The sequence below is a fragment of the Psammomys obesus genome, unplaced genomic scaffold (assembly GCF_907164565.1).
Source record: "Psammomys obesus unplaced genomic scaffold, mPsaObe1.curated_primary_1811, whole genome shotgun sequence".
In the NCBI taxonomy this organism is placed as follows: domain Eukaryota; kingdom Metazoa; phylum Chordata; class Mammalia; order Rodentia; family Muridae; genus Psammomys; species Psammomys obesus.
In genome coordinates this window covers 1,724,257-1,736,275 of record NW_026586383.1, presented here as the reverse complement: position 1 = coordinate 1,736,275, position 12,019 = coordinate 1,724,257, and the positions used below count along the sequence as shown (strand labels likewise).

Below are 12,019 nucleotides of genomic sequence, written 5' to 3'. Positions count from 1 at the left end.
TGTGTGTGTGTGTGTGTGTGTGTGTGTGTGTGTGTGTGTGTGTGTGTACAGTTAGAAGTGCATGAACATCCTGGCTGAGAACTTACAGAACTGATTGAAGGCACATTCCTCAGAGCCACACCTAGGCATCTCTGTGAGACAAGACTTCAAAGACAGCCAAGTACTGATGTGGGCCGAAAGGCAGATCATACACAGAGAAATGGAAATTATACAAAGAGCTTTTAACAGATTACAACTGAAGCTAAATAACAGTAAATTGGCACCTTTAGAAGGGTGGGAGGAAGGAAGGAGGGAGGGAGAGAGGGAGGGAAGAAGGAGGGAGGAAGAGAGGGAGGGAGAAAGGGAGGAAGGAAAGAAGGAAGGAGGGAAGGACTCTTAACCTGGAATCATAAATAAAACAAACACACAAACACCCTGAGACAAGAAGAAATGAAAAGCAAAGAGAGCGTAGGGCCAGTGACATGGATTTCTGAGTAGAAGCACTTGCCATTCAAGCCTGTCACTGTCTCCGGACCCCACTGTGGAGAAAACTGGCCCCTAAAATTGTCCTCTGACCTCCACATACATGCTACCTTCACATAGCATGTACACATGCAATAATGATGAATAAAAGAGAAAAAGGGGACAAATGCATAGTTAAGTGCAGACAAGCATTGGCTACCTAAAAAAAAGAAAGAAAGAAAGAAACCAATAGTGCTTTTAAAAGCTGTTAATAAAATATCTAAAAGTGTCGATCTATAAATAGACAATGAGAATTCAGAGATCCTCATGTTGTTTGAGGAAAGCTTAAAAATATTTCACTTTAGAGCTTATTAAAATTTGCTTCATTAAAAATCCAAGACAACTACACAATAAATAATAAAATAGAGCAAACTTTCCAAACTACAAAAGCTAGAAAAAAAATGAATATTAAAAGTGAGGACATGGAGTCAGTGAATGAAAGAGAAAGCAATCTTTAGGACTGAAACCCTAAGTTATTCTCCGGACTCTGTATGCATGCACACACAGACACACACACACACACACACACACACACGCACACACGCATGCATGCACACATGAACATATTAATAAAAAGTCAGAAAACAAAATATGATACTCTCATCCATAAAAGGCCTGGAAATGGTAATAATAAAGATAAGAACAGACATCATTAACTTGGAAAGACAAGGCAATAAATCCTGAGTGGATAGTAAGTAGAATAAAATTTATAAGCTCTAACAATATTTAAGATGGAAGAGAACAGAGGATCAAGACACCATAACCAAAAGGGGAATAAAACACACCAAGAAGAAAAGGCTGTCATGACCAAATTCTCACTGAAAAGCTTGAAAACCTTTTCTAAATGAGCTGATACCAAAAACACCAGAGTGACTTCAGCCCGACCACAGAGGGAAGGAAGCAGAAATTCTGAGCGGTTTCTAATCTTTACCGAAACCAAATCAACACTTAAATTTTTGCATGGCAAAAATACCAAGGCTGGACAACTTCATAGGTAAATTCTACCAAACATTTAAGGAATAGAAAATTTCCACGTTACATAAGCTCTCTCCAAGAAACGAAAGCACAGCAAGGAAGAAGGGCGGCCACATTCTCTAACTTGGTTTACGAGGTCATTATAATACTGACTTCAAAACCAAACAAGGCCAGAGAAGGGGAAATCGCTGGCTGCTCTCTGTTGAATACGGATGCACACGTCTGAAGTAAAATTCTCATGAGCAGAACCCAGTGACGTCCCACTAAAGGGCACTGCCTGATAACTGCCTTGGAATTAGCCCAAGAACTCAAATCTGGGATCATGTCAGATAATTCAGTAATGTAAACTGGCCTAGCATCATGCAAAAGAAGACCAAAGCCATCAGCTCAGGAAACAAAGAGGCAACGTGGGTAAAAAAGACAAAAAAGTGAAAAACAGAAAACAAACAAACAAACAAACAAACAAAAAGGGAGTCCTTCAGGATGTGGCCAAAATGAAGATTCATTTTGTTTCTCAGCAACTAACAGCACAACTTCCCTGCACACTGAACACCGTTTTTGAAAATTTGTCATGAGATAAACAACGGAATTATTTTTCACACACACACACACTTTAAAATAGCAAAACTAACAGCTGTGCAGTACACAGTCAGGTAATATGTGTGGTTGTGTAGTGTGTGTACTATTCTGTAGTATACCTGGTTGTGCAGCATACATGTGCCTGGTATACAGTTGTGCCTGGTATACAGTTGTGTGAAATACTCGGTTATGAAGTATTCAGACAACCACCTTACTTTTCTCCTTTTTTGCTGCAAATCACTGTTTTAGAACCAGTTTGGGGTGGGCACATTCTGTTCTTGTAGAGGGCCTGAGTTCAGCTCCCGGCGCCCACCCAGATTTGGTCACCGACAGCCCTTGTGGGGTGGATCACAACCGCCTGTAATACCAGATCAGGAGACCTGATACTTTCTTCTGGCCTCTGTAGGCAGTGCACACTCACACATGCACAATTACATAACTGAAAACAAAATCTTAGGAAAAGAAGAAATGGCTTTTTGGGGAAATAAGTTTTAGAACTGCTGTTCCTGGTTACACCCTGCTTGTGATTATATATCTGAAGACAAATTTAAAGTCACTTTGAAAAATTTCCTCAACAGATTCACAGGAACGATACACATTTTGAACTAGAAGCTCAGGGAGATATTCCATAACAGGCTGAAATAATGTGAAATTTTAAAACTGTGCAATCAGCCCAAATGGGACATTGTAGAGTAACCTGATAGGAACCCCTTCTTTAGAACCTCTTTTGATTGCTTTCATTCAAACATTTAATGTTCTTTGGGGGAAGAATATAGTTTTATACTTACAGAATCAAAGGTTTGCACCAGGATTTTAGATGATGTGATACCAGAAAGGGGTGTTGTTCAGCAGGTAAACATTGAGTTAAGTGTCCAGATGCTTCAGGCAAACTCTGTGGGAAGAGACCTCTCACAGCTCAGTGCTGGACCTCTGGGAGCACACGGGGACCTTGGGTATCTGTGCAAAAGAAACGTAACGGTAAACTCTGGAATTCTGAACTGAACACACTGGACAGTTAAGATGCCTCAGTACTTCCGTGGGGGCTCTTGCGTTGAATGTATTTTTTGTCATAGAAGCTCCTCACTCTATTTTATTAACAGTAGAGATTCCGGTGAGGTGGATAATGAATAAAGGAGCTTGCCTCCAAGTCTGACGACCTGAGTTCAGTCCCTCGGCCCTGGTGGAAAGAGGGAACTGATCCCACTAGTAGCCCTTTGACCTCCAAAGGCACACACGGTGTGTAATGTACACACACACACACACACACACACACACACACACAGTGTAATTTTTACAAAACTAAGCTGAATGAATGAACAATAGGGAGAATCAGGACACAAATAAACCAAGTTATATGTATTCCTGTGGGGTGTACCATTCTGTACTGATATCTTCTTGATATTGTAAAGGGAAAGAAAATAATGAATAATAAATATGTTACTCTAAAATGCCAAGCCGTAACAGTGGGAGATTAATTTACAGACCAAAACCTTACTGCATAAATTTTACTCTAAAGAAGATCTATCTGGTGAGAATGACAAGCTGGCCATGGTCACTGGACCACATCTGGCAGTTCAAGCTCACTGAGTTTCTGTGAAGAACCTAGGCAAGTGTGCATCTGGACAGTGAGAACTGCCCCTCTGAAGAGGTTTCATTACCAAACCCAATGCTTCAAGGTGATGCCTTCCACACAGACAGAAGAGAAATACACACTCCAAAAATGAACTCAAAAAAAAGAAATCAGGGCCATGGCCTTGGTACATTGGACGTAAGCAATCAGGGGGGGGGGGTGTTCTAGACTTTAAAGATAATGCTTTAATCTTCAAAACAGAAGGTAGACAGCATTAAGAATCTGGCATCATGACACTGAATCTAAAAATTCTGGTGTTTAGAAAAGATAAATATTCAAAGGGAATGGAATTATCTGCTCAAGTGATTCCACACAGTCAACTCACCTGTGCTTCTGATGGAACATAGCTAAAAGAGACTGAGTTTCAAACTCACAGTTGGCCAGTGATTGAGGGAATGTATCATGGAGTATGCATGAACTGTGGGGTGCCAAGTGGAGTTATCAGGTTGCTACAAAAGAAGGCAGGGAAAACATCTCCGAAAGAAGAAAGAAGGTGGGGAGATAATGGAAGGGATGGGCAGGAAGTAGCCAATGATAAGCTCTGGTTCAATCAAAACATCCCCCTTCATCCATGTCCCCAAACATGGCTACAAGACACAAAAATGCCTGTGCTCTCTTTCCTCCCCCAGTGTTTACATATCCAGAAAATGGTACCGATGACTTCAGAGACCAAGTTAAGACCATAAACCACCAGGTATGTAGACATCACAGGATACAGATCAGGTGAGACTTCATGGATTAAACTGTCAGTCATCACCCTAGTGGATCACAAAACCCCTTGCCGGGGATGATGGTGTCATAGTGTGTGTCAAATTATCTCTTAAAATCATTTGAAGAAAAAGGTAACACATTTGACAATAAGTACCAGTGAAGCATAATAAATAATACAGGCTGGAAAAAGCACAGTGTATAAAAGGTGAAGAGGATAAACACTTATTAATGACGTGCACAATCTTCCATCATATGTTACTGCGAGTGAAGGCATGCTCTAGAATGTGTTAATTACCACATCATATTATGACTACACTGGATGCTATACAAGCATATGTTGTTATGTCATATACACATATATAATTACAATAGACTCAAGCAATGCTGTCCTTGAGCTTTAAATTCAAGCAATGTTGTCTCTGAGCTTTAAATGATAGTGGAATGATGGGCCTGTAAGATGGCTCAGTGGGGGGAAGGGGTTTGCTGCCAAGTCTGTTGACCTGAGTTCAGTCCCTGAAACCTGCACCGTGAAAGGAGAGAACTAGTTCTCCAGGCTGTCCTCTGACCTCCACGTGTATACTTTGGAGCACAAATGCTACACGTGCAAATAGATAGATATAAAAATTAACAGCAAGGTAAATCTTGAGTTCAAAAGGCTGCAATATACTTGTGTGCAAGTCTTACATTTTGTACCCATAAAAAGGATATATTTATTATATTATGCAATGTACTCGAAAGTATTATTACAGTTTCATCTGTGTAATATATTCTTTTAGCTTGTATATTATAAAATATAAATGTATCTATAGCAATACAGTTTTTTTGGTTAGTGGTAACAGCTAATGTTTATATGGCACTACAAGACTCCTTTATAGACTAATAAATTGAGGACTATAGTAAGGCCTACCTAACAAGGTTGTAGAGAAGTCTAGTTATATTAATACAAGTAATAAAATGCCAGGCAGCCAGTAAGCTATCAAAATTGTCAGATTTTATTTTCATATTTGCAAGGTTTCAAAGCCTATGCAGATAGTGGTACTACAACACAATGCCAAAAAATCTATGCTTTTTTTCTTGCTTATTACTTTTTTAATTTTAATTTTATTTTTTAATTACAGTTTATTCACTTTGTATCCCACCTGTTGCCCCCTTCCTCACCCCCTCCCAATCCCACTCTTCCTCCCTTTTCTTTTCCTATGCCCCTCCCCCCAGTCAAATGATAGGGGAGGTCCTCCTCCCCTTCCATCTGACCCAAGTCTATCAGGTCTCATCAGGACTGGCTGAATTGTTTTCCTTTGTGGACTGGGAAAACTATGCTTTCTTCTCACCACAAATTAACTGATCACCACACAAACGGGGCTTTGATGCAGTACATACCAACTTTCAACCACCGATAAAAAGTCAGTTTTAGGGGTCAGAGTGATGGCTCGGTGGTTGAGAGCACTTCCCGCCTGTTCTAACAGGGATTACGATTACTGTTTCTGTGATAAAACTCCATAGTGTGCTCAGCCTTTTTCTTACAGAACCCAGAACCACTGTCCAGGGGGAGCCCATCCACATGGGTCGGGCCCTCCCACATCAACCACTAATTAAGAAAATGCCCTACAGGCTTGCCTAATCTTAAGCATTTTCTCAATGGAGGCTCCTTCTCCTCCAGTGACTAGTTTGTGTCAAGATGACATAAAAACTGCCAGCACATCTCCCTTCCAGAAGACCCAGGTTCAGTTCCCAGCATCCTTGTCAGGTGGCTCACAACCATCTGTAAGTCCATCTCCAGAGGATCTGATGCCCTCTCCTGGCCTCCACAGGCGCTGCATGTATGGAGGCACATACATGCATGCACACACTTAGACACACACATACAAATAAATAAACAAACGAAACTTTGGTCTGCTTTGGAAAGCAAGATCTATTTATAGCTGTTCACATGTCTCTCTTTTTTCCCAGAGACAATGTTCCCATTTGGGGCAGAGGAGAGGATGGCTCAGTGGCTCAAGTATTTGCAGCACAATCCTGAGGACCAGGATTCAGATCCCTTATCACGCACATAGAAGCCAGGAGGGCACGAGGGCTCACTTGTAATTCCAGCCTCAGGACATAGAAATGGGATCTGCAGGAATCTAGGAAAACTAGATAATCTGTGAGCCCTGGGTTTGGCTGAGACACCCTTCTTCAATGAACAGGGTAGAAGGGTGGTTGGGATGCGTCCTACTGTAAGCCTTGCACCTCCACATGCACAGGCGTGCACATGCAGCCGCACATATGTGAGCCCCACATATGCATAACACACACACACACACACACACACACACACATGCTTGAAAATGGAAGAAAAATTCCCATTTCTGACATTTTCATTCAGAACCACGTCAAAGAAAAAATTATGCCCCCAAAAAGAATAACTATAATCTGCAATGTCCAAGCCATTCCAAAAAGCTTGTAGTAGAGTCTGACTCCAAAATTAAAAGTAAGCTAAGGAACTGGGCATGGTGGTGCATGCTGCCTTTAATCCCAGCACTAAAGGTAGAGGCAGGAGGATCCCTGTGAGTATGAGGCTAGCCTGGTCTGCAGAGTGAGTTCCAGGACAGCCAGGACTACAGAGTGAGACCAGTCTCAAAGAAAAAAAGAGAGAGAGAGAGAAAGGAAGGAAGGAAGGAAGGAAGGAAGGAAGGAAGGCAAACTATCCTGCTTGAGTCAAATAAATAGTAAATAAATAAATAATAAATAGATGGGTAAATGATTAATTAAATAAAGTAAGCTAAGACTCCTCAGGAACAGCCAGACATTTGACCCCTGAGACTGCACATGGACCCTTCATGGCAGTCATGTACATGGACCCTTCATGGCAGTCACGTTTTCACGTCCGTTTTCTTTCTTTCCTCTCTCATTTGCTTTATCTTCTCTGACAGGGACCTCCTTCCAAAGACCCAATACAGATGAACACCTATGTTGCCTTGTACAGATTTATACCACAGGAGAATGAAGACTTGGAAATGAGGTAAAAACAAAACAAAACAAAAAAACACAAATATATGTATTAAAATGAATGAAAGACAATTTTAAAGCTGTTACTTTTTTATGTTTAAAAAAAAGAAAAAAGAAGGGGGGGAGCATCGTGAGATGACTCAGCAAGTAAAGGCAAGCCTTCTGACCCGAGTGCAAGCTTCACAACCTGTGACAAAAGGAGAGCCGCCTCCTAAGGGTTGTCCTTTCGCCTTCACGAACACACTGGCACACACACACATACACACAGATACACACATATACACACATGTACACACGTATATACACATATACGCATACACACACCTGCATACACACACGTACATATAAACCTACCTACTACACACACAAACGTTTGCATACACACACATAAACACACCTACGCACACACAGACCCACGTGCACACCACTACTGACGACAACAGTAACAACTGTGATCCCGTGAGACTCATTAGAGCAATGACCCACGCACCCAGCAGTCCGCAGGGCTCACGTGGGAGCTGCCTGCTGAGTCCTGCCCCAGGCATCTTCCTGCGCAGATCTCTGGGGGAGCCAGAGAGTGTGCCTCAGTTCGTGGCCCATGGAATGTGAGAGTTAAGCATTAAACCATGAAGGTTAAGCATTAAACGTACTTGACATTCAGTGTCTAACGGGTAATCAAAGGGTTTGTTTAATCCCCAAATTAGCACTGATGGAAGAGTTGAGCTACAATTTGGGGCTCAGTCTCCGGCCTCCCGTATAAGGTCAGCTTGGCGTGAGTCTGTCTTCAAGTGATGCCTGGGCCTTCCCAGAGCAGGGTTCAGAGTCTGCACCCCAGCTTACACGTGGGTGCTGTTTACAGATGAGGAGTGGAGTCTGAAGGGTATGGTCTGGGACAGAGTGGCAGAGAGAGTATGTTACAGGAGAAAAAAAAATCCACTACTTTCAAGGAGGTAGTGAACCAGAGCTGGGGAGGAGAGAGGATCCGTGGAGTGTGCCTGGCAGTTTGGCATCTTTTAAGGGTCCTTCACGTAGTGCATGCTTTCGCTTTGTCAGCTCTATCTGTATGCTCTATCTGTTGCTCATCACATGTCAGCCTTGGGGCAAAGGTGTCCTAGTCTGGTCTTGTTGTGCTTGTTTGTACTTCATTCTTCTCCACCCCAAACCCCTGCCATGATGCTTCTGAGCTTTCTCCTCCAGTGGGTAAACTCTCTGGGATGATCGTGTTGTTTGGGGTGCAAGCACTGACAGATTAGTCCTACAATGCTGGGAGAGGATATGGCATTTTCAGGGGGGATCTTTCATCAGAAATAGTGCAAACCTCTTAGTCATTGCCTCTCCAGCCTTGTGACTGCTATGGGATCTTCAGGAGATGACCCATAGTTGACGCTATATTGATGGAGATGAGAGTGGCAATAGAGGGACATACTGAGCTCCCTGAGATTGCCATTTGGGTGTGTAGGATTTACAGTGAGGTGCTGCAGATGGCTCAGTTGGGAAAATGCTTGAATTGTGAGCACAAGGACCTGAGTTTAATTCCCTAGAACCTGCTTAGAGAAAGGAGGAGGAGGAGAAAGAAGAAAAGGAGGAAAAGGAAGAGGAGAAGAAGGAGAAGGGGGAGGAGAAACGAGGGGGAGAAAAAGGGGGGCATGGTGGCACAAGTTTGTAACCCCAGAGCTTGGAAGGCAGAGATGGTAGGACCTCTGGGACCCCTCAGCCAGCAGCTTACTCTACTCAGGAAGGTCAAGGCCAGTGAGAGACCTTACCTCAAAAAGCAAGGTGGATGTTTGCTTACCAATGATACTTAAAATTATCCTCTGGCCTCCACACACAGCCATACACACAAATATGTACTGCACACACATGATCGGACACACCAAAAATAAATTTAAGACGAAAGAACTCCGTAATGTTCCGGCCCCACATCTTTGTTAGAACTGTATTCTGAATTCTCCAGATTTTTAGCACTAGTTGCAGAGCAATACTGGCTGTTTCCAGGGACACTGAAGAGTGTCTGGCTTTGAGCTGGCTGTCATAACTCTGTGTGTTTATTTTCTGTTGGTTGCAGGCCATTAAAAGCCAAGATGTCTGGTCACAACTCCAATATTTACAATCTGCTTGCAGGCAAGCAGAGATATTCATTCCCAGGAGTGAAATGCCTGCATTTTGGAGGCTGCAATATCGAAACGATAAATCATATTTCTATTTATTTGTCTGTTTACTTTTTTAACCAAGACATTGTAGGTTTGCACTTTTAAAAGCCAGGAGCTTGGTTAGCACATTCAAAGCAATGCTGAAAAGATCAGGTATAATTCCCTGAATGAGTTGAGAGTTGTGAATTATTTTTCTCCTCAAATCATAAGGGGAAAAAAATCCTTTTGATTAGACACTATTTTTATTTACCTACATACCCCACCCATGGGAGCATGCTGGGTACCTTCCTTGGGAAAGAAAGAAAAGGAGTAGCATATGAGGAGTGTTGGAAATATTAATTTGGGGACCAAAGGAAAAAAAAAAACCCAGATGTCAAAGGCAGCCATCAAAAGTCAGAGATGATGAGTCATGGCTTCAGTTGATTCCTTAGGGGTCTGCCTAGTATCAAGGAAAGCTTTACCTACCAGAGACCAATGCAGACATCTCATGGTCCTCCATGTTAACTTACTGTCCTGCTGGAACCAGCAATCAATGGATCAGGACATCTACCTGTCACTCCATCCCTCAATCCCACTCATCATGGAGAATGAAATGAGTCTTCCCTGGCCTACGGCCAGCCTAAGGGGCTCCCCTGAACCTTCTGCCTACAATATATTCAATATTCATTCTCTGTGTATTCATCTAAAACCTAATAATCCCAGATCTTAACCAGATTCTCAGGGTGGGACCTGTTCTCAACCTTGTATCTCCAACTTTGTGTTCCCTACTGTCTTCTACTGCTCACCATGGGTAGAGCATGGACAGGTCAAGGCCACAGTGCAGTTTTCACAGGTGCATAGAAACCAATAAGTCAGGTGGAAGGGTTCCTTCCCTACCCGCTTCTCACCCAACAGCAGAGCACAGAGCTAACAGTAAACTCTTTAGCTACCTGGTCTTCCCCTGTAAACTCCCTCAGGAAACTCTGCCGCCAACACTCACGCTGTAATACCTCTAAGAGCTCTACTGCTGAGAGGATGAAAAGTTTGCAAAACGGAGGCTTAAAGACGCCACTTCACATGGAGGCACCTCCTGCCTTTACTCAGTGGGAACATCCTATATGGCTTTACCAGGTTGGCCTTTCACGTAGGTCATCAGGAGATGTAACTGACTCAGAACACACAAAGCATTTAGGAACTTGGAAGTACAGGATGGAGAGAAAATGGAAGAGCGAACGGTCCAAATACATATTTCAGAGACTGTGGAGTGTCTATTTCAAGAACCCACTTTGACCTTCCACATCTAAGTAATTTCCATTTTTATTAGTTCCATTCAAACAGATTTATATGATAATGTTCATTTGTCTTCAGGTGGGAAAAAAAAAAAAAAGGTGGCAAACTTGGGATGGAGACAAGCTTAGGAGCCAAGACAGGGGAAAAAGGAATTGCTCTTTCAATATTACTAAATTCTAAGGAAGATAAATAAATGACTGTGTATGACAGAATGCCTAAATGGAGAGGGGGAATTTCAGAGAAAAAACACATCTTTTTAACACCAAATAAGGATCTAGAATTGTGGATTATCAGGCTCTTGGAAGCATCAAGTCTCTTGACATTCTGTGGGTGAGTCTGAATGAGAGCAAGCAATCATGGGTCTGGTTAGCACTGTCTGAATGAGAGCATGAGTTTGGTTAGCAGAGTCTGAAGGAGAGCAAGCAAAACATGGGTCCGGTTAGCTAATATTTGTACAGACCCCTGGAGATGGATGCCCAAATTCATCGCTTCTGAATTTGACATTGAGTTGAAAGTAACTTTAACCTACATATGGCTTTTTTTAGGATGTATTCTCAAGGTGCTGTCCCCTGTTTGAGCTCAGGGGTCATGGTGCTGGGAGGTATGAGAAGAGCAGACAGAAGTTACAGTCTGGTGTGAGGTGCGGGCAGGAGACACCTGGTGCTATAACATACCCCAGAGGGACATCTACATAGTCTTAGGACTTCAGGAAGGTTCTCCAAGGAGGCAGCATCAGCATCCACCTGCAGAGGTCTGCCTGTGAGATTTTGAGGTAAAGGATAAAGAGGAAAGACTTAATCTCCAAAGCTAGAGAAATTCAGTAAGAAGCATCAAGTGGAGAGGGGCAGGGGAAATGCCAACCCCCATTACAGAGAAGGTCTTGAAAATTCAGGGCAGAGGCACATGGTGTCAGCTTGGGATTCTTTCTTTGTCTTCTGGGAGAGCAGCTAGGAGAAGCAGCATCAAGAAAGTAGAGGGTAGAAGCTGGGGCTGGACAGAGAGGCTGAGCTCACCGGCTTTGCTCCCCCTTTACTTTCCACCCTCTGTTGATGCTGGTCAGTGTCCTCTCTGAAAAGGCTGGGGATTTAAGAAATTAAGTTTTTATTTTTTAAATGTGTGTACGGATATATGTGTGTGAACATCATGTGTGTGCAGGTGTGTGTGTGTGTGTTTGTGTGTGTGTGTGTGTGTGTGTGTGTGTGTGTGTGTGTGTGTGTGT

General features: G+C 42.7%; 1 protein-coding gene across 1 annotated transcript in view; it reads left to right on the top strand.

Moving 5' to 3' along the window:
• Nucleotides 1–12,019, top strand: part of Stac (SH3 and cysteine rich domain) — a 117,510-nt gene that overhangs the window by 82,583 nt on the left and 22,908 nt on the right. Inside the window, exons 7-8 of the mRNA XM_055601713.1 lie at nucleotides 4,315–4,379; nucleotides 7,306–7,394. Coding sequence (XP_055457688.1) covers nucleotides 4,315–4,379; nucleotides 7,306–7,394 — 154 coding nt within the window. The remainder of the gene's footprint in view (nucleotides 1–4,314; nucleotides 4,380–7,305; nucleotides 7,395–12,019) is intronic.